General features: G+C 40.5%; 1 protein-coding gene across 10 annotated transcripts in view; it reads left to right on the top strand.

The window, feature by feature from the left end:
- Positions 1-20,796, top strand: part of sox6 (SRY-box transcription factor 6) — a 132,699-nt gene extending 111,903 nt beyond the window's left edge. For 8 of the 10 annotated variants that reach the window (XM_046388394.1, XM_046388362.1, XM_046388378.1 and 5 more), the window contains 4 exons: positions 7,043-7,148; positions 13,377-13,610; positions 14,371-14,587; positions 15,362-20,796. In XM_046388394.1, coding sequence (XP_046244350.1) covers positions 7,043-7,148; positions 13,377-13,610; positions 14,371-14,587; positions 15,362-15,668 — 864 coding nt within the window. In that variant the 3' untranslated portion in view covers positions 15,669-20,796. The remainder of the gene's footprint in view (positions 1-7,042; positions 7,149-13,376; positions 13,611-14,370; positions 14,588-15,361) is intronic. The other 2 variants (XM_046388407.1, XM_046388409.1) reach the window with 1 other exon arrangement.
- Positions 20,797-23,901: the final 3,105 nt, after the last annotated feature.

Below are 23,901 nucleotides of genomic sequence, written 5' to 3'. Positions count from 1 at the left end.
ATCCATTTGTAACCATTTGAATTGTTTCCTCTTTATTATGCACTTCAGCTATATCTGGATGCTGCTGTTTTTCAGGGTCACGGGTGAATAAATATCAGGTATCTGTTTTCACTCAGATGACGCATGTTGTCATCAACATTTATGGCTACTGGAATATATGATCAGGAGATCAGAGATGCGGTACTTTCTGCTAATAAATATTCACTGGCTTAGCAGACAGAAATTTAAACAGTGAATTTATGAACGTGTATAAATACCAAAAAATATTTTTCAAAATTAACAGAATGGCACTGTGCTCAGACAGCGTATTATCTCTCATATCTAACCAATGCAAGTATAATACATACAAGTACTGTATAACACATAATACTAATTCAATTTTCAGCCAAGCAAATTGTCTTTTTACCTAATATTTCAAACTGTCTTGCATACGGATATTAGTGAGTCTTAGTCAGATGTTCAAAGTGATTGGTTAGAAAAAGCACACCACAGGCCAGGAAGAGACGGAGAGACAGAAGTCTTTCATTCTTTGGCCTACTGACTGACAAGTCATTTGGCCGAATCTGCAGTCAACTGGCCCTGTGCCATTGGCCGAGCTTTGTTGTTGATCTCGGTGTAGTCAGGTATGACAGATTTCTACACTGATGCCTCTTTTTTTTTTTTTGGTTTTAGTTCCAACAGACGATGCATATGTGTTGCCTAGGAGCTTCTGTGAGATAAAATATATTCTTCTGCTGACATGTCCCTAACTGGAATCAAAAGGTGAAAGGCCAGTGTATTAACCTGTATTGAGCTGCCCTTTTCTGCCCTGCAACACCTCCTCTCCTCAGTATTGATGATTCGAATTGTCCATTTCCCGTGTCCCAAAGCTCATCCTGTAAATATTCAAATGGAGCTTACATTGGTGCGCCACAAAATCCAGACTCCTAACCTATTGGTTATAGTGGTTATACTGTTTCCTCCTGTGTGCTTGTGTGTGCTTGCATACATGTGCATGCATGTGTGCATGCATGTGTGTGTGTGTGTGTGTGTGTGTGTGATGCCAGGGCCCTATTCAGGCAAAGCCCTCACAAAGACTTTGAATATAATCTTGTCTGGTCTGCAGCCCTGGAAGCAATTTTCTGCTCCTTTTCGACTGCTGTCTTGGAAATTGCAAACCAAGGCGTTTTGGCTGCAATGTAAATCCCTGGCATACAAGGGTTTGGCCATCCAAATTAGATTATGCTCAGCTCCCAGACACTGTCTGTAGCCAGCAAGTGCTATTGTGAAGATTGCTTACATTAATGCTTTGTCCAATTGTTCATGTTTGCCAAAAGAATAAAAATAATGTATGACTCTGGATAACATGTGGCTGTGGATGTGTGCATGTGTGCGTGTGCCTGTGGGCTCCTTTCCCAGGTCAGGTCTTTTGCTCTGTCTCGCCTCTTCCCCAGAAAGACATCAACACTGCATCTTGGTAGGGTCATTTGGCATTGGTGGCTCCATTATTTTCTACAGTTGTCATTTTACATGGTGAATTTCTGGACTACTGCAGAAATGCTGCTGGCCCCAGTAGCTAAGACCTGTGATACCACACTAAACCACAAGGTACATACAACAAAGCACAAGGAAAAGAATAGGCCACAAAGGACCATTTATAGCCTATGGTATTGTTGCAGTAGACTCATAATGGCTCCAGTGTCCAAAGAGTCTTGAGCTTTTGTCCATATGTGAAAGAGATTTCAGTAATGCTGCTCTTTCTAATATCCTGCTGTTTGCCTCCCAGAGGGTTTGATAAGGAACTAGATTTCAGCCCAACCCTGGGAACAGTTCTGGATCATTGAGGACTGGAAACCCGTAAAAGTACATGATGTCAACACAAACGATCTCACCAGTGGCGTGGAGAAGAACATAACATAATAACCGTGCACTGCGTCAGAAATGTATGGATTTTCAGCATATCGGAGTTAAACTGAGGAAGATACAAAACTGTAATATTTTGAATTCAGCAACATATGTTTAATGTATTGAAAATGATCGCAAAATGTCTTAAAGTAGACATACTGACAGAAAAGATATTCAGTTGTTTAGACTAAATGGACATTTCAAATTGGCTCTGAAGGGTCATATTTTGTGGGTTTGACTTGTGTTCCCTCCAAGTGAAAAAAAATAACTCATCTTGAATAATGACAGCATATCCTTTCATTAAAAACAAACAATAAACATTAAACTGGCACAAATCCCAGAGCAGGGTTACCTCACCATTTTAAGCTCCCTAATTTAATTAAAGGCCATTCCTCCTTCTGTTTTAAACAAATGAAGTGATGCCCTGGCAGTACAAATGGGCCTGGAATAGCTGGTCATCTCTCTGTGTGATGTTGAGGACGACTACTATAGAACAGATGCCAGCCTTTTGTGGCTGCTACTGTTGATTCTGCTGCTGCCTGCATTAGCCTTAGCAAAGGGAGAGCTCCGAGTAAAAAAGAGAGCAACAGTCTGCATAAAAAGAGCTGTGGGTTCACCGCATGGCTGGATGTACTTAACATTTAAATGGTTCAAAACTAGCAAAAACTACTGGAAAGCTGCAGACTTATAAATAACATTGCAACTGGTTACAATGAAAATACAAAACAGATGAGGCGCTGAGCTGTGAGGCGCTGCAGCCACGTTAAAGTGCAGTCTTTGTCTCCATCAGGCCTGGGACAGATTGTTGAGGGGGTTCAGTCTGAGACCCTCGGAGAGAAGACTCTGAGGACCACAGACCACAGTGATGAATGACACTTGATACACAAAGCCCTGTATTGTGGTCAGAGAGTCACTGCCTTCAACTTGCCACATACCAGGTGTATGATATAACCAGAGCCAGTTCAGCACAATATCAAACGCAACTGCTGTTTGGGGTCCTGCAGCTGTGAAACCCTCCAGTGATGAAAATTTTAAACATATGCAATATATACTTTCCAACATGAACGAAACAGTTTAGAGATCTTGGAAGGTGTAGCGGTTACTGGTCTGATGTCAGATATCACAGAAAGGTAAAACATGTCATTTACTGTATGTACAGCACATAAATGCTCTATATGGCCATATGACTTTAAGTTGGCAACTGGTCATTTTTGGAAGGAATAATATGTGTCATACCCGCCAGCAGCCTGAAAAAAAATGAAGCCATTTTCTCTTTAAATAATCATCCTGATGTCAAAATGTTTTGGCAACGAAACATATCTACATGTTTGTATCTTCTGGTTTACTTTAGTCCTTTTTCAGCATGGAGTCAGATCATTTTCTTGTTAAAATCAAACAAAGCATAAATGGTTAATTAATACTGGTGAAAACCAATAATTATGTATTTACTATGTATTATAATATAAGGAAATTAACTAAAGCTTGTTTTGGACCTGGCCTTATGTCTGATAATACAACATGCAGCAGCATCTGGTTTGTCTAATTTCATCAAAGTATTCCCCAGTGCAGTTAAACTCTCTTCACCTTTAGAGAGGAACATAGTCAGGTTCTTTCTACTGAGCACCATAGATCTCTTGTGATGTGGTAAATTGCATCAGTTTCTTAGCATGCTAAATAAAAACTTAGAAATAAAGTTTTCATTTCATGTGAATACCTGACCCGACAAACTGAGACAACTCCACAGTCTACCTTACCCTCCTGGTTGTTCTTCTTTCATCTCCATTTGAACAATCTCAAATCATATGGCTTTGTCTATAGCCTGAAGCTATTTACAAAGGAGAGAGAGTGAAGGAGTGTTAGGATTGGCAGTATGTTGCCTAAATATAGGGCAGGAGTAGGCACAATGCACAGGGCCGTCCGCCACCCGCCTCTGCCCAGAATACACCCTGTGGGCAGAGCAGCAGGCCTCCGGCACATGTTCTGTGGCCGGCCAGATTAAAGCTCTCTTTACAGCATTGACAAGGGCTCTTTTGGGTTCCCTCGCCCAAGAAGTTGCACAGACTGCTATCTATCCTCTTTCTAGTTCTCTCTCTTCCTCTGTGACTCACATCTTGACTGGAGCGGCTCATGACTTCACCAGGCAGCCATGTGCTGAACAAAACACATCCGTTACCAAACTTTGAAGACAAAAGACTGCACGGGCAGGGCAGATGAGATTATTGTGGGTGGCAGTTTTCCACTACAGCTCAGAGTGCATTGCTATAATTTTAGTTGTGGGGTGGAGAGCTGCATGCTGAAGTCATTTGAGAGAAGGACCAGTTGCCTGCCAGCAGTCGTGGTCAGAGTGGGAGGGGAATAATATGTACTGTTACATCTTTTGTTTCCTGTCTCATTATCTTTACCTCCTCACAGCTGCATGACGGTTCTGGATTCCTTTTATCTTTCCCTTGCACTGTAAACACCTTTTTTTTTATATCAGCCCTATACTCCCTCTCTGTTTCTGGCAGGATGGCCAGCTTCCCAAGATACTGCATGTCCTTTGCTACTTCCCTGTGTCAGAGTGATCAGTAAAAATTTAATGACACTATAAAATAATAAAAGTGCCATTAATTTATCACAGCACTTGATGCGTGGGCAGTAAAGAAGCATTAGTTCACTGAATATTTTCAAGCCTTAAAACAAAACCCTGATGCTGTGCAGTTAATTTATGGCCCTAATTTCAACTGTAATTCTAATTCACGTATATAAATCACAAAACTTATAACCAATAAGTATATTAAGCTCAGTATATAAAATTTTATGAAAATTTGTGGTACCATATTGCACAGCTAGTCTGATATTAATTAGCATAGCTAACACAAGGAAGGGAGGAGTACTTAGTGTACCTGCCCCTTCATATCAAGTATATAAAATGCTGGTGCATACAAAAACCATGTACAGTTTCTACATTAACACATAAAACCAAATGCTTTTTTTTCTACGTCAAATGAAGTGAAGCTACCTCAAAGAATCCTCCAACAAGAGCCTCATTCACTCTTGATCCCAGCAGTCTAATGTGCTGATGTTGGCTAATCACATGACATTGTGCGGTGGAGGAAGAAGTTCAACGCTGAGCTAGTTATTAATAAAATTCATTGATGGATGGCCCCTGTTCTCTCTCTTTCTCAGTCCAACATGATGCTTAATGATCATGAGTTTATAAAAGGACTTGATTGATAAGGAGGGACTGACGAAGCGCAGAAGAGGGACGAGATGACTACTTTATTACAGACGTACAGTACCCATGAACGCTGTATCTTCCTAGTGGACTGTCCAAGTAGCATCTGAAGCAGCACCGTCGCCCATCCAGCTAATCGCACATCAGTCACTTTGTCATCGGGCTGCTAGCTTCTTTCATTAAGAGCAATAATGTGGCCGGGTGATGAATACGGCTGTGTGCGCGCGTGCGTGCGCGCTTGTGCACGTGTTGCTTAACGCAGAATGTGACACCGAGAAAGGCACCATATTCCATCTTCTCTTTACAAAGCATCCTCTTGCCCAGCAGGAACCACCACATATGTCATAATTAGAAAACACTTAAGTAAGCAAAGGGCCGTCAGATAGACAGGCTCTAATCACAGGCCATAAGCAGGTAGTGGTTAATTGTATATCAGAATCACTCAGCTGGTCATAAATAATGACTGCTCCTTCAAGTATGATGGTAAATTGCAGTGCTCTTTCTGTCTCTCACGCAGTCCTTTCTTTTGAGGAATAGTTCTTGAATAAATAAAAGCGTGAGGAAAATCAAAATAGTGTGAAAGGCCTCAAATGGAGTTGAACTGTCTTCATCTTGTCATCTTTTTTCAAGCCCCCAAGAAAAAAAGGTTATACAAAAAAATGTAGACAGATTTCTTAATTTTTTTTTTTTTTTAATGTGCAGTAATCACTGGTGTTTGCCAGGATTTTTCAGAAAAAGACAACAAAACATCAAATTTGGCGTACACAAAATAAATATTTTCACTTTTAGTAGTCACGTATGCTTAATTTTTTATCACCTTCCCCTGTTAGTAGAAAGTAAAACTTCCCTGTGGGGTGAAGTGAGGAAACAACAAAATGATACATTACATTACAAAGAAGGAACTAAAAGATTAATGTGTGCGTTGGCTGTCAGTGTGTGTGGCAGGGGAGCTGTTAATGCTGTGTGGGGACTCTACCTGCATATCTGCTCAGCCTGCATGTGATAGACATGTTTAGAAAAGAAAGAGGGAGAGGTCAGTGCAGACAGCACATCTTTGGCAGAGACTGAATGCTCACCCTGGGAGTAAAACAAATGATTTTTTTTCTGAATGGTGGCAACATGCCTGCTTTTAGTGTCATCCAGGCAAAACCTAGGGGGGGAGAGATTATTTGTATCATGCAGAGTCAAAGTGTCCATCTCCTAGTTGAGTCTTTAGAGAGGAAGACAGCCCTTTGCTAATGCCCTGTGTATTCACTGAGGAAGTAGGTCATTCAACAATGGAGCCAGCAGCAGTCGGCACTCTCCCCTTGCATAATACATTAAGTGTAATGTGCAGCAACTATTCAGAGGCCCCCCGAAAGCTGTTATTTTATTCTGTAAATGCACACGGACATGACATTTAATATTGTCACGGAGCGCTGAATGACAGGGTTTCATTGTGCGTCAAGTACAACAAGATGCCAAGTTTAATCTGAGCACAAAGCGACATGACAAACGGGAAAACACGGTGTGTTCTCCTAAGCATGAACTCTGAATAAATGATGGGCGCTGAGCTCTGGGCGCTGAAGACTGGAAGGGAGGATGTAAGGAGAAGATTACAGAGGAAAATCTGAGCACTGCAAAGAGGGCCACGGCCCCATTGTGTGTCTGGGATCACAAAGTATCCTTCTGTAAATCTATTTACAGCACCCCTGGCCCTCACTGTCTCTCTGCCTCCTGTCTTCCATTATAGCAGCAGCTGAAAAGAGGGATGAGAGAGGGAAAAAGCTACATCTAGCTCATGTCAAAAGAGCAGCTCTTCAAAAGAACCTCCATTTACTTATTTTTTTTTTTTCTTTTCAAAATTTCAGATTTCTGAACGGGTTATTTTTACAGTTCTCTCAATGTAAAAATGTGGATATGTGCTTGTTCGTGTACCTGACTGTTTGTATTTCCCTGTAGGAGAGGGCGCATTTTGAGAGCATCGGGCACCACCTCGGCAAGCTGGGTGAGGAGGGAAAGATTGGCCACAGAGTTATTGACCTCACCAGGCCAGAGGATCTAGAAGGTAAAGACATATTTGGGTTTCTGTTCGTAAACAACATTAATTTGTCTTTCCTCAAAGACCATAAAAATTCATTAGAAGTTACTGTGAATCCTGTGCTAATAACTTAATAATGCTGAGTGGATTATCGACACATTCTCCACTAATTCTGTACTTTGAAAGCAAAAGGAGTCTTGATGACTGATAAAAGCACGTTAGTGCATGTGGCTGTGTGTCTCAATTTTAGATGCTGGTTTGTAAGGGTGTGTACAGATGCATGTGCGTGTGTGAAAGGGAGATGTGGGGGATGGGGTGAATGCCGTTTGAAATGAGCCGTGGCTCCAAGGTTTTCACAGGTAGGTGAGCGGAGGACAAGGGTGCCTGAGGACAAAGCTGGCTTTTTTCCAAGCCCCGCTCCTGTTGCTGTTGTGCTTGTTTGAGGTCCTGGGCACAGGGGTGTAAATTCGGGTTGCACCAATGTGACAAAGCGTCATCTCCCTTTGTGGTGCTGGCTTCTACACAGGAGCAAGGAGTACCTCAGTGTGCTAATGTTTGTCCGACATAAATATTTGTAGCAGTTTCCATGGCACTTCAGAGCCAGAGCAAAGAGAAAAATGGCTCTGACTCATCTTTGATACCTCAAAGAGTCTCAAGGCAGAAGGATAGATATTTCTCAGGACAATGTAACCCATCACCATTTTAAATAGCATCTTAGACACATTCCCCATCAGTTTCAGAAAGAAATGCTTCTGCATAATTGGTTCCCATAGACGTTAGTAAAAATGTTTTTACTTCCCATAAAAATGTTTGTTTACCAAGTCCAAAGGAAGTTGTTTTTTTGTTGTTTTTTTTTTAATCATGTCTAGTTTCACATCACACCCAATCCTGAGGATTTCAATTAGAGGTCCATTTAGTGGATTCATTGACATGTTTCCCATGTGAGCCACAGCGGCAGATCCCATCCCCACCCGTCTGACTCCTTGGACAGATGTACTTGGAGTTCTCATTCTCCCAGTGGGAACCTTCCTTCTGTGGCTACTGTGGAGACAGGACTGAAACAGAGTGCACACCAGGGCAGTTGTGTCCTTTTAAGTCCTGCACAGGGCAGGGGGAAAGGCTTGTGCCAGACGCCTCACATCAGTGTTCCCAGTGGGCTATGGATTAGGAGCAAGCAGAGGTTAGAGGAGAGGAGAGGTCCTCTTCCCAGGGGGAAAACGCTGGGAGCCAGAGCACTACACAAGACTCAAAACACACAGTTACCATTCCTTCTCTGTCTTCACAAATATATGTCTCTGTCGGCTTCACCAACAGGAAAACACACACGGTTGAGTGACACGAAGCAGGCTTTTATGATGTGAACCACAAAGTGTTCTCTTTCTGAACACTTTCTGAGGACATGTTTACTTTGAAATCCTTGTTTTGAGGATCTTCTACTCTCTGAACCAATCCAGGCTCAGCTCTCTGGCATACCTTAATATATAGAAACACACAGAATCTGTCTAAATGCAGCTTATTGGTGCTCTCTTTTATAACCTCTTAAATGCATGCTGATTTACATGTCAAAATTCATGCAGATGTCAGGGTGAAAACTGGACTGAATTTGGTTGACAAGTTAAAGTTTGTTTTAATGTTTTTTATTTTAATTTATTTTACTCTTCAGGTATATGTCAGCAACACCTATAAAAATGTTTACTTTTGAATCAAACTCATTTTTAACCCAGACATATTTTCACCTGCAATTGTGCCAAATCACCGCTTACAGAATACAAACTTCATAACGTAAGTCATAAACGTAACACTTACTGCTTATACTCTGGTTGTTTCCTGAAAAGGAAAATTACTGGGCATACCTCCCAGTCCTTGCATCGAGTATGAAAGCCCCTTGGTGTGTAGCAGCTTTCCCTCCAGAACAGAGGAGCCACACTGAGCTGACCCAGTGTACAGCAGACTACTGTCATTACAGCAATTCACAGAAAGCTTTAGGTTGCTTGAGCTAATATTTGCAAAGCATGCAGCAACCAAAGTCCCAACGGCTTGAGGGGAAAAAAGTGGTAAAGGAATGGAAATAGATAGGATTTCCTTAATTTCAAAAAGCCACGAGCCACACGCACAAATCCCACCACAAATTCATTAGGTCTTTTTAAGCGCTGATGAAAACATTACCAAATACCACAAAGGCCTCAGCCAAGCCAGGCCCTTTGTTCATTCACATATGGCAGTGTGGAGTTGCTGTGTAGCTGAGCCCCCCCACCCCACCATCACTGAGGGTCTGCAGAGAACAAAGGGGTTGTTGAGAGATGTGTGGAAGCAGGAAACAGAATTAATCTAAAATGCCCAGTGTGATAATATCATCCACAGAGTGAGGAAAAAAACAGGGCTTCAGCCGAACAGCGTGTCTCTAACAAAGTCCTCATGGAATAGGATGAGAAGAAATGTAGTGTTGCATTGTTGTTACAGATCACTGTTGATGGTTTTCTTTACATCGGCAGCTCAGAGCTGTTATGAAGTTTTGTACGAGTTGATTGTTTGAAGAGGTTTTTGTTGTTGTTTTTCCTTCTACTGTGAGGCCGTGGGAATCGAGCTCAGACTTTTATTGCTGAGGAGTTTTCCTAGAAGAAAGCTCAGATGAGGAGGCTCAGACATGATGATTTATCACATCATAACAACAATAGCTGAGCGGGTCAACACAATCAATAAGAAAGTTTTGTCTTTTTACCCCCCCAAGGACAAATTTCTGTGTGTTTCTGTGTCTCTATGTATGCATGCATCTCCTCTTGTGTGTGCAAAGCTGGCAGACTGTGAAAGATTAGACTCCTCTTTAAGTGCTAAATGCATGTGAGAGGGGACAGAGAAGACAAAAGTAAAAGCCATAGCCTGCATGTCAAGACAGGTTGGCTGTTTATCCCTATGTTCCCACACTACACACACACACACACACCAGTACTAAATAAACTCAAATCATCCTAAATGGAAAAGAAAAAAAAAAAGGACTGACATGTTATAATAGGGCTTATTTCACTTGTAATTTGTAACGGTTTAATTAGCGTGCTATGAGCTGAGGCTAGAACAGGGGCACTGAGCACTGTGTCCTGTCTGTCTATACACATTAATCTAGCCTGATCCTGCTCTGAGGGAGAGGCTCTATTGTCAGCGGTAAATGCCTTCAGTCAGAGGTGTTAGATTTTGATCCCAACAGGGAGGGCTTGGCAGGTTTGCATGATTGTTGCCTGCTAACTGAGGCTCATCCTCCCGAGCGGATTCCTGGGTGACATTATGTGTCTGCCCGCAGAACAAAGATGAGTGAGGAGGAGAGAAGGGGGTGGGTGGGAGGGGATGGTCGGGGCAGTGCTACCCTCTGGCTTGGTACATAGTCGAGTCTGAGCCTGTAGCTCACAGGTGTGATAGGCCTCACTGCTCTCTCTCTCTCTCTCTCTCGTGCTTCGTCCCTATCCACTCTCTCTTCTTAATTTTTATACCCCCCACTCCACCACACACACACACACACACACACACCTTCACACACAATCATTCTTTCTCACTGTAATTCATGCTGCTCATCCGCAGTGTTTCCAGGAGAGACAAATTAAAAGGGGATTCTCATATCGCTCTGTCACACTTGAGCTGCGGGCCTCATGAATCACAATAAATTCTATTAAGCGGCACTCCCTCTGTTGTCGCTCCCTCCCCAGCTACCACCCAGGGGGACTGCCCCTGTCACTGCTAAACATCTGTGTTTATTTACACAATCACACACCTAACTAACTGATTCCTAAATGTCCTGCACCTCCTGGAAAAAAAAGTTGATGCTCATTTGTAAAAATGGCAGAGCAGTGTCAATAAAACACACACACATATTGTTGCAGTAAATTGCCTGTTCCAGTTTCTAGGGAATCTGCTGAGACAGGCTGCTAGTGTGCAGGATGCCTCTGAGGGGGGGCCAGATAAGGGGTTAAACTTGTCTACCCAAGAAGCCTTTGCATAGTCTTATGTTGTTAAAAAAACAACTTGCAACTCACTCAACTGTAATGTTTGTATTGTAGATCAGAAATAGTGAAAATTTTGATATTATTTTAGATCAAAGGTCAAACTCTGTGGATTTCCCAGAGAGGCAGTCTGGGGTCTGAGTCAGCTTGATACCTTCATCACTTTGTTCTTTTTAAATCCAGGATGGCAGCACCTGCCTCAGTACAGGTGAAGATGATATAACACGTGTTCACTTCAACTGCTTTCTGTAGCATCAGAGCAAAGAGGCACTTTCCTATGTGCCATCATGAGAGCAAAAAACCATGCCTCATCTGGCTTCCCTCCAATGAACCAAGTCACGTGGCTGGTTTCCTGGCTAACTATGGATGTGGCACTAGCTGATGGCAGGCAGTTGTTTTGTCCCCCTCCCCGTAAGAAGCTCACCTCTGTCTGTACGCATGCACACCAGTATATAAATTGCTGAATCAGTGTCAGTGATAGAGTAATGGCACGGGAGGCATCGTAAATTACAGCAAGCGATCCCGGGGTGCAGACAGTGGCTGTCGTGTCTGAGTGAGCGCTGCGCTCCTGAGCTAATGAATACCTTCATCTGGCCCCGGCAGTCAGCAGATTGCCCCGCATTGATGGATACTGTCAGCCCTCCGCCACACCACATTTCATTGCACAATAAACATGGTTGTCAAAACCAAACAAAGTGAAATCAATTCATCCTACAGTGAGTGCATGCTAAATGAAATGAACGTACTGTGGGGTTCGGTGGTAGCAAAGGTAGTGTATTATTTCAGAATTCATGATGGCTTTAGGGCCTACAGCCTTCTAGGAGGCGGAAGCAAACACACAGAGCAATTGATGGAGGTTGAAAAGTGACACAAAACACCTTTTAAATGTTCTGATTTAGTATTTTATGCTTTTCTGTTAATGTGTCAAAAGGCAGTGTGGGCAATATTAATAAAGTGAGAGATTTAGCAAAGGCTTTTCAGATAAAGCTTTCTCTAAGAGAAAGACCCAAGAGGATGATGTGAAAATCATTTCTTTTTGCCTATTATACATTTAAATATTTTTCAAACAAGACCAGGATGTCTTGATTATACTGGAGGTAGATGTGTGCTCCTTCAGAATAGCATCTGTTTGTGAAACTTTATGTATTGCCCTCTCACTAATTGTCTCTTACAATACTTTAAAGATGACTCTTGAGTGATCAGAGCAGAGCAGAGCAAGGTTTCTGCGGATTTGGAATTAATGTCTCAGCCCTCCATTACTCATTAAGAGTTTGATTTTGTTTATCAACTGAAATAATAATAGAAATCAAACCCCAGGTAACGCGTGCCAAGGCTGCTAGTGGAATGGTCTAATGAGAAGGCTTCACATGTGGATGATGAAATATGCATGAGTCATCCCAAGCTTTCTTTTCCAGATTTGAGATCATTAAAGATGTATCGTAGCATATGGAAGGCTTTTTTTGTCTTATTTTTCAAGCCTTGTTTATCAACATGTTTTTGTTTGTTTAAATATTCATACTGCTTTTATTTAATTCTTTCACATCTTACATATAAAAGGAAGCAAATGCGCATGCAAACAGAAATCATTATCAGTCTGATGTACAGTTTAATACTGAGAGAAACTCTCTTATGCTGATTGTGAATGCCCTGATTGAGAAACAGCACTTTGCAGAATCGGCAAAGTCTCTCATCGCAAATGTGTGCCTGGTTTGTTTGTTTGTGTGTGTGCGTGTATGCATGTGTGTGTGTGAGAGAGAGAGAGAGAAAGAAGAAGGGAGGAAAAAAAGAGAGAAGAGTTAAGCAGAGGAATGAATTTTACAGACTGCCTCAAGTCCCATATTTGTTATTTATGTTGGCATTCTTGCACTTTTTACAGACACTATGAATGTCAAATTGAAATGTATGTGGCCGAGCAGAGACGTGTGAACACTCGCAGACAAAATATTTAACTGCCATTGAAGTCCAAGGCCCTCTTCCTCTTTGGGTGTGGGACAGACCTGAGTATTAGCTGGAGAACGTAGCTCCCCTTTAAATTGACACTGTATTTGCATTTATAGCGCATAAAACATAAGCCTGTCAAATCAGGTTTTACACTCAATAGAAAGTCTGCCCCATTTAAGGGGATATGTAGCCCTGCACTCATCTGAAACAATGTTCATGATGATGATAGCAGTAATGACAGTAGATGAAGGAGAGTTTGAACATGGCTCGTCATTTAATCAATGTCTTGCCTCGCTCTCTCTTCTTGTTCCTGCCCCGGCTCTCGCAGGGTCCAAGGAAATAAATGGCTCTGCAGATAAACCCCAACCCTATTATTGTTGGCCAACAGGAGGCACTGGATCTACTGAGGCGCGAGTCTTCAGGGAATCCCGAGGAAGGAACAACAACGAGCCCCACATTAAAAGGCCGATGAATGCATTCATGGTGTGGGCCAAGGATGAGCGTCGCAAGATCCTGCAGGCCTTCCCTGACATGCACAATTCCAACATAAGCAAGATTTTGGGTAAGGCCTTTTAAATCAAATATAACTCATGCAAACATTTCAAGGTATCTCTCCAAAGACAATGTAGTTGCTTTTGTAAAGCCTCCTGTGAGAACTTGCTGTTGTTGTCGTGTCACCAAGCATTTTCAGTTTCTACTACATTTAGACACGGCTTTATGACCCTCCAGTAAGTACAGTTGATCTGACAAAGTAACTAGTATCTAAAGGAGGAGGGTGTGTTATCTCATAGGCTACTGTGCATCGTGTCACCTCAGCATACAGATGGATTTATAGCCAATCACTACCATAAGTGTTTGTCATGAAAAATGACAGAGGCTAAATGGGTCTTGTCCCCTCAGCACTGGAGTCCATACATCAGAGGTGTTAAAAGTGCTGTCATTCACCACCCAGTAGGACACTTCACAGAGCTGCAGTATTTACTACACTGGCTTGTTGTTCCTGACTGTCTGGCAGCAGTCTCTCGTCTCGAATAATGTGCATATGCAGGGCTATAAGAGGTCAATGTGAAACAGATGATAAAACATGATTTCTGCTACAAAATATCTACCCTGAGTCTATTAAGTTCAATTCAGTGTTAAAAGTAAGTTTTAATCCCATGTGGTAAAATCTGGCTGTGAACGTTACATGAAATATTATCTCTTATAACAGAAAGTGAAGTGGAAGGCTTCTGATTTGGATTACGTTCATCATCAGTTATTAAAAACATCTCTGCTCCTGCTTGTGCTCAAAAACTGAAATCTGAGTTTGCTATGCTGTGTAGGCTCTCGGTGGAAGGCCATGTCTAACCAGGACAAGCAGCCCTACTACGAGGAGCAGGCCCGTCTGAGCAAGCTCCACCTAGAGAAGTACCCAAACTACAAGTACAAACCTCGACCTAAGAGGACCTGCATTATTGACGGGAAAAAACTTCGCATTGGCGAGTACAAGCAGATGATGCGCTCACGGAGACAAGAGATGAGGCAGTTCTTCACTGTGGGGTAGGTGTGCAGTTACAAATCCCACAAACTAACCACACTAGCATACAGACAATCATATCAGTTGGACTGTAGTTTTGCTCACTCACTGCTGTTTCCCAATAAAATGTAAGCACCATTTCCCAAAGCGAGCGTTGAGCTAACCTCTACTGTATTTGTTTTAAGGCAAGAGTCTGACATGCACGTTAAAACTGAGTGTTTTTCAATAGCTGTGAATTAATAATTTAGAATTTTAGACAATAGCAGTCTGCAAATGGAGCATGAAGTGCAGACATTATTACAGGATATAAGCTCTGGGTATACAGTAGATTTACAGAAGCCTCGAGGGCAGCAGTCTGAAGCTTAACACTTTAATTTACTGTGTGTGGTTAGCAGGAAAACCCTTCTCCAGGTGTTCCCATGTCAGTCATAAGCTTCAGTGGCTGCAGTATCAATTATCCAGCGTAACAGCAGACAAGAGCAGCACTAACCATGTACTGGTTTTATGTCACCAATAAACTGGGTAGTGTTTCTGAACAGCTCGACACGGGAGCTGTCAGGAGAACCTCTCTTTTTCCCAAATCATTTTCACAGAGCTGAAAGTGGACTGCTGTGGGAAACCCCTAATCTGACCATTTCAGTTTAAGTACAGCAAAAAAAAACAAAAAAAAAAAAACAACACTTTTACCATCAGGAGCACTCATTCTTTCAGCAACGCTTTTGCCTTTCTCCCCCCTCTGTTTTCTTTTTTAACATTTTTGAAGTTTTAGAATTTTGTCTCTTTTCTTCTACATCTAGACAGCCTCCACAGATCCCCATCACCACCAGCGCCAGTATGGTCTACCCTGGGGCCATCACCATGGCGACCACCACACCCTCACCTCAGATGACATCAGAGTGCTCGAGTGCCTCAGCGAGTCCGGAACCATCCATTCCTGTCATTCAGAGCACCTACAACATGAAGCTAGAGCCCAGCACCATGGCAAACAACAGCGAGCCGGTCAATGGAGAGGATGAGATGGACATGTATGAGGATTTTGAGGATGAGCCCAAATCAGACTATAGTAGTGAAAATGACACACAAGAGCCAGTCAGTGCCAACTGAGACCCCTTTCATCGAAGAGGCCAATGCAGACACAACACCAATACAGGAGGATGCCCAGAGGGCTGGGTTGATCTGATCTGAGGGAGTGAAAGAGCAAAAGAAAATTACACCACAAAGGTTCAAAATGTTGAAAAAAATAAACAAAAAGAACATCAACAAAAAACAAACAAAAAAAAAAAACAATGATGTATCGTTTAGAAGCCAGCATGCAGATGTGGCTTCATCTGAATCAAAAGCTATTTGGTCTTAAGTGTTTCTTCAAGTGTGTGAAGCAGTTTGGTTGTGGTAATTTAGATTTTTTTTTTTTTTTTTTTTAAATCTCATTGTTTTTTGTTTTTGTTTCATTGTGATCATGGACATTTACACAATTAGGTCATTGCCTAGAACTAAAGACGGAACTTGAAATGGAATATTTGATATGAACCTGTTCTTACAGTCATTTACCTTGTTTTTCCTCTTCAATTAGGTGATTTTGATATATTGCATATCTGTTCAAGATGGGAATAATATTCTCACTCAGGTATAGTGTGCCAGCCAACAGCTTGTGAATGTTTTTAATCAAGAATCAATTATCACAGTACAAAATGTCTCAAAATTCATGTGGAGTGATTCCAACTTATTACAGAGGGAAATTACATATTATTATTATTATTATTATTGTTATTATTGTTAGTGTTTTGTTGTTATCATTATTACACAGACTGCAGAATTTAGTGCAGAAGTGCCAAACCTTTCAAGTTGTTGCTAAACAGTCTATTGGGAGAGGCTTCGCGAGTCTTGGACAATCTCTTGATCTCTTAATACAGCTTCATTATCCTATCTTTCTTTAATTTACCCTAACAAAACAAACAAATGAAACTCAGGAACTTGGAGGCAGCATGCTCTGCAGGAGGCTACAGAGTGGGACATCTTTAGGGTGGTAGCTTGCGATGCTAGCTGTTCTCCAGGGAGCCCAATGCAGTGATCATCAATGAAACCAACCAGCCCTTTCATTTCCTCATCCACACAAAACACGGTGGCATCCTTAACTCTTTTCCAGCTCTGCAGCCCAGTCTGACTCACAAAGTTCTTAATCAGAGTGATTGTAATCAGGCCAGAATGCTAAAGGGCCAAAGGCCTCCAATCTGTGGGATTGGAACAGCAGTGAAAGGCAGCTTTGGGGGCATTAGAATCTCAAATTGATGTTGTACAATGTGTAGCTACAGTACGTTCTGTTAAACGCTTTAGCCCCATTTGGATGGCAAGTTTAAAGTCTTAGGTCTTAGAACTTCTTTTTTTTCAATCTTAATTCTTTTGAGACATTGTAAATCTTAAATTGACACTAAGAAGTCTTAAAGCACAGCAAGGACATCAGGCTGATGCAATGAGTTGATTACTGCCATAGTCTTAAGAGGAGTGACAGTTTATGATGCTATTAATAAACTGTGAGAGAAACTAAAATGACACGTTTGTTTCTTAAATCACCTTGTCACATGCATATGACAGAGGTAACTTAAAATGCTGATTTTTGCATTAGTGCACTTATACAAATCATATACTGTCACCCTTGAGCGTTATGTTGTTATTCTAAATAATCTTATCAGCTTTGGGAATGCACTTAACTTTAAAACAGGACAACATGCAATGACTCAGAAAACAAGGGGCACAAAGCCTCTATCCTAATTTCATCTGAAAAGCTGACAAGTGGTGACCTTCTGGAGACTGCAGCTAGATAAAGCAAGGCCTTGATGTTGAGACTCAGATCCTCTTTGCAGGGCAGAAGGTCTAAGTGGCTCCCCTCCCTGCCATGCCCTGCTCTGACCCCTGCCCATGGCAACCTCCGCACCCAGGGGGTGCCATCTGGCTCAGAGAAGGAGAAAACACCAGGGAGGGATGGAAAACAATAAAAATGGGGTGTGTGTCCCTCATTGTGCTCTCCATCAAAGTGCTGGTAGTAAGGCCTCAACAGGGCTTCCACGCTGGTCCAATCACCAGGCACTGGCGAGCAGATGGAACAAGTACATCAAGCTGTGGGGGATTATTAAAATGACTGACGACTGGGTATCATCTGAAATACAGCATTATTAATGCATGAGTCCAGCTATTCCCCTCCCTTGCCCTTGAACCTGTCCATTTCTGAGAGAGAGCACAGGGCTTTCTGAAGGATCTGAATGGCTGGCTACTGGCTTTAACTGGTCAAGATCCACCCACTGTTGGTCACTGCATTTTTCTCCTTGCTCTAATTGGTACAGGTGGCTCTTTATATCTCTTAAGCACTCATATCTCTTGTGCTCTTACTGTCTTATTGTCAGCGCTGGCTTGCATCCTTTCTACTGTTTGGAAGCATTTATATTAAGTGTTTTAGGTTTTAACCTAACCATTAATAATTCCTTTTTTTTTTTTTTAATCACATCATTTCTACATTGCTCATTATGAGGTACAAAACATTTTAAAGATGCTCTCCCGCAAACAAACCCAAGTGGATTTCCCTCCGATTCAACCTGTTTGGTATTTTTAAGCTGTTTGCTCCTGTTTGCTGGTGGTTAGATCGATTTGTATGTGATTGTAAATATTTTCATGACCATGCCACACTGCTTTAGTTGGCTGGTAGTTTAAAAGGACTCTTCACGGAACTGAAACTTGACTGTGCTTATACAGCAAAAGAAAGACAAAAAAAAGAAAAAAAAAGAAAAATGACAAGAACTCACAAGGAGACTATGTTTCATAAGTGTTATAAGCACTGGATATAAATTGTATTTTTATCAATTCTAATTAATGTGAAGCTGTTTGAGGAAAAACACCCCGAACGAACAAAATTCCCCAGTTGGACTCAAGTGGGTTTGCTCTCACAGTTGCCAGATTTGAGTCTTTTTTTTTTTTTTTTTTGTCTACTTATTTTGTTTATTTATGCAAGGACACATGTGATGAATGAACACTTTGTTTAAACTTCAGGGCTGCCTAGGGGAGAGACTCAGCACAAGAAAAGTGAGCAGAAAATTCAACAGCAGGCTCAGTTAGCCGTCAAACACCAGACTTCAGACTTCAGTGCATTGTATATTGTATTTGAAACTGTAAAGTATCAACATATTGTATTTATTGTTAGCCACTGCTGGCTCTAAAATTGTCAGTAAAAACAACAACATGGACAATCAGAGAAATAGAAAAAAAAAAAACATGTTTAATGAATTGGAGCTAAAATGGTTTTCAGTGAATTCACCATCTCATTTAGATTTTATTGTAAATATAACATAGAAAATATATTTTTGTTCATTAGTGAAGTATAAGTTATGTATTTGGCTGTTCTATTTTATGTTCTCTTTCATGTTTTATTTTTGTATGTGGTTTTATGTTTTCAAAACCTGACAAGTCACTGTACCTCATGTAGATGCTGAGTTTTTCTGCTTTGGAAGAGAGCAGTACTGAACCTGAGAAAGAAGAGAGAAGAAGCACCTCACTCGCTTATGTTTCGATAATCTTCCCTGGACTATTCAAAGAACCAATTGAAAAATTAAAGCTATATTCGCTAGACTTTTTAACATAGAGGAGTCATTACAAGTAAGGTACTCATTTAAACGACAAGCACTTGTTACCAATCATGATGCAATCTAAGTGGTATGCTGTATATCCTCACTCGTATTTTGTGTTTATTACAGCACTTGTATTATGTGGAAAGTCTCTTATGAAGAGCTGATAACATCCTTAAAAAAAACCTCTGCATGCATTTGGCTTGCATTTCCATTATCATAATAAACAAGTGTTTTTTTTTCATGGATGATTGCTCCAAACACAAGTGATGTTTTTAGTTTTGTTTTGTTTTTTTTCTTTTTTGGAAAGGTGGGAGTGTGCAAATATTTATTTGTGTAAATGTGGCAAAATGCACAGACATTGTGCATTGTTCTTAGTTAATCCTCTCCTTGACATCTTTTGTATTTTGCTGACTTCTAATGAACATGTTCGTGACTATCCAACGATCTGCAAATGTAGCCCTCACAACTGTTTTCTCTTAATTCACTTGCTAGACATGCAAATGGTTTAAATGAACAACTGAACAGAGAAGGCTTCTATGCTGTTTCAACATTACTTACTGTAATTTCTTTTTCTTTTCATTTTTTTTTTTTTTCTGTCTGAACTTTGTGATGTATATGGTGGGAATGTTCTCTGTGTTAATTTAATCAGCACAATTCACTGACATGCTGGACTGACATGCTAGCTGCTGTTCAGAAGTGTAAAATTTGTTGTTCAGGACAACATTTATAGTTGTCTTTGGTACTTTGCTTTTTAGAGTTGTCCCTCAAGCAACACTGTGTGTGGCTCTTCATCACTAAGGGCCGTTTTGAAATCGCTGGCAGCCTGATACAATTTTCTGCATAGAAATCCCCCCTCCCCCCACTGGCAGGTACCTAGGCCCATGGCAAGTATTGTTTGGGTGTTATTAGAGAAAATGAAATACATAGTGTCTGTTGCTGCTTCAAAAAAAGTTTATGTCTGAATATGTAAATAGTTTATCATAATATCTTGTACAGTCCAATGTAAAGTTTTTAATTCAACTTAAAAAAATGTTGCCATCACGTTTGTGTTCACATTCTTCTTTATACAGTACAAAAGAACAATTATTTGCTAGGGCTATTATTGCTTAAAAAGAAAAAAATGAAAATGTTACTAATTTTTTTTTTTTTTTTTTTTAATGTTTGTTTTGTTTTGCTTGGCTTCAAAGTGTACACCAGCAAGTCTTTGGTTTCCATGTGCAGTATTGACGTGAGGTAAACTTAAGGTGAATAATTTTACAGTGGTGTGTGTGGAGAACAATCTCCTCGGCTTTGGTAGTATTAATACACTATATCAAGTAAAAACAAACCAATGAGTGACACACTTGGGTGCACATAGGCACCGCAGAGATGTGTATATTGTATATGATTAAATTATCCCCACAGGATCAGGCATATTATAATGTAACACCATTTTCTGTATGTCTCAGTCCATTGTAACAATGCAACAGTGGGATGAATAACTGCCTGTTTAAGCTCATTTACCTCAAGAATTTCCTCCTTTTCTGTAAAAGAGACAGAAATTGTGTTACAGAAAACTTCTCCCATCACTCCATCTTTTGTACTGCTGTTGACACAAATTAAAGAGACATTTTGTTTTAAAATTTGCGTGATTATTTTTTTTTATTGTGGAAGCATTCATCACATTATTTCCTCTTGCTTAGATGTTTGTCAGTAGTGTAAGAGAGCAGAGGGATTGAAAAGGTTTAAATTAAACAGTGCTGACTTGTTCATTTTCAGATGTTTACTTATAACATACACTGTACCATGAAGACAGTGTAACAATATTATAATTCATAAGAATATTATTTGCCTTTCAATAGATTTGTTTCATCTCCTTTATCTTTTTCCAAAAGGACAAAATTACTTTTACATTCTAAACCAAACCCAATTAATGGTTTAATGCTGTTTATGTGTTTAACGCTCATTATTATACTGCCACTGACCTCACAATGCAGGACACAGAAAATGAGGCTCAGGAGGCATATTACAAACATAAGTTATGAACAGCTTCACTGTTTTTGTACAAATCGCTAATTCCTTTATTTGGAGAAACTTAAAGACATCAAAAATAATGTGAAGCTTTTCTAAGCAAGGAAGTAAAAGCCAATTGTTTTAAATATAAGCAAAAGTCTAAAAGCATACAAAAAAGTGATACTGAAATTAAATGTTTTAAATTAGAGCTAAACTATATTAAAACTATAAAAACTATATTAACATAGCTTTTATAGGGTTTAGTATTTTCTAGACTACACCATATTATTCAAATATCATCAGGTATTTTTTTCTCGAGGGCAATACACACTGAATTTAAATGAATTTTGAATGGAAAGTTGTTGATTCTGATGTCATCGCAGTGTGATGAAGACCACCTGGAGGAGACTTTTTGTGCCCAGTTTCCAAGGAGTGATGTTTTACATTTTACAGCACACTGAAAAAAGCAAGTGTATGATGAATATTTTACATTAACATTCATAAAACAAAACTTAACATGTTTGATTTCAAGCTTGTAGCTTGGGTGCACACTGTTCTCTCTTTGGGGGCGTGGGGAGGGGCATTTTGACCCCACCATACTTCTTTGGTGGGCATTTTTTTTCTTTTTGAACAATTCAATATGTATTTGGTGGTGATAATGATGACTGCAGCACATAAAGATGATTTTTTGGTGACGGCTGATTCATCACCACTAGAGCGCGCACCCATGGCCATATCTGAAATTCATGTTTGATATTTTCAATATAACTCAAATTGCTTGAAATGTCTGCTGCATACTGCGCGCAAATTTAATCACTGACTACAAAAATTCTCTATATCCAACATGGGAAAGCATGTCATTGTGTGATAACATTTGTTTACTTCAAGATGAACATTTTAAACTAAGTTGTCTGTGCCTGTAGTTCCTGTTCAGGTTCAGTTTTTATGCTATGGTTAGTTACAAACCTACTGGTGTCCTACATACACACTCTAGCAATGGCATACACCATGTGCAGTTGTGAAGTGAGCAGAAACACTTTAAAACTTGCATGCATCTCAGAAGAATACATGATACTTGAGAAAAATCTGCACATGCATACATCCTAAGGATCCTTGACCTCCTGCAAGCAGACATTGAGAGATGAAGGTGTGAGTGTTTGCGCTTATTGAGACAGGTGTGTGTGTGTGTGTGTGTGTGTGTGTGTGTGTGTGTGTGTGTGTGTGTGTGTGTGTGTGTGTGCCAGAGCCAGAGGTCATCTTGAGAGCTGTAAGCCCAGACTATGTCCATCATTCTTCTCTGGATCTCTGCCATCTATCGCTCATTATCATCATAATTATTATGGGTTCCACACCCTGCTTTCTTTTGAAATAATGTCTTAAAAAAACATTTCAAATAAGACTTGTGTCAGTGTTACATCAAGTCAGCATGCACACTTCACAGTTCTTGTGGATCTGTTTTAGCCCTCCTTATCTAGAAAAAAGGAAATCGATAAAAAAAAATGTTTCTGGAACTAAAGTCTTTTTAACCATTTGGGGAAGCCGTTTGATTTGTTGTCCTCATCAATCTCTTAGTCTTTTACCATTGTACTTTATGCTGCCTTCCCAAGAGCATATGAAAGCTACAATTTAACTGCAGTGTCTGTAATAGATGTCTGTGTAAGCATTCTCCAGCAGTAGATGGAAAACTAGACATATACCTCTGCACAATAAATCTTATAGTAATTTTCCAAGCTTGCATGACAACTAATGGCATGGAGAAAAGCTCTGTGCTTTGTGTGTTTGTCTACGCATTATTGTGCCAGTGAGTGCACGAAATTATAACACTGCTGAGTTAGTGATATGAGAGACATTTTTTCATATTCTTTGAGCTGTTTTTCCTTTGCACTGTACCCATAGATTTCTGCAAGAGGTCAGAGTGAATAATTGGGGGCTTGGTAAGCTACTGCGAGCAATACTGCTGTTTGTAAGTGGCCTGTTTGGATGAACTGTCACTGTTGTACAAAGATGTGTATGTTTGAACGGCGGATAATAATTAATACAGGAATGCTGTCATGTAGCGGCAGGGCTGCTATTTCACAACTCTGATGACTAAACACCGGTGGGAAGGGGAGCAGTGAGGGGTGCCTGGAACAGTATTTTACTCATTTGGACCTGCTCAACGCTACAGCCGCTGCACCCAGTGAATCTGTCAGACAGCACCATTTCCCCACGAACAGCTGCTATTTATCTGATTTTCTCATTAGGGTTGACTCATGACTTCATTGTACTGGCTTTGGCGGAGTGTCTAGGTATGGCTTTTTAAAACAGCTGAGACTTGGCCTCCCCTGATGTTACCAAAAGTGGGAACATGTAACACCTGTTTATGTTCTATTTCTCTTTTTTTTCTTTTAAAGTCATCAGTTTAAATTATGTTAAATTCTTGTTTAATTTTCCGCAACTTTTTCTAACACCTCAACCATTTGCTTAATATGCTTTCCATGCAACTTTCAGCTTATTTCTATCTCCTTTCAGTGTGGATAAAAGAAAAGAATTTGTGGATGTCTCTCAAGAGTCATCAAACATGCAAGTATACAAGAACAGAATTTAAGAACAGCCTAGACCCTTAGAAATGTTTTAATCCTTGGAGGTGAAGGACTTAGGAAATCTTGCTAATTTCACAGATGGTTTAAAATAGATTAGTGTGGAGTAGCAGCTCCCGGAGAAGGGCTGACCCACCAGGCTCCCTGTGCAGCTGC

The sequence above is a fragment of the Scatophagus argus genome, chromosome 1, assembly GCF_020382885.2.
Source record: "Scatophagus argus isolate fScaArg1 chromosome 1, fScaArg1.pri, whole genome shotgun sequence".
NCBI lineage: Eukaryota > Metazoa > Chordata > Actinopteri > Scatophagidae > Scatophagus > Scatophagus argus.
This window is presented reverse-complemented; position numbering and strand designations above follow the sequence as displayed.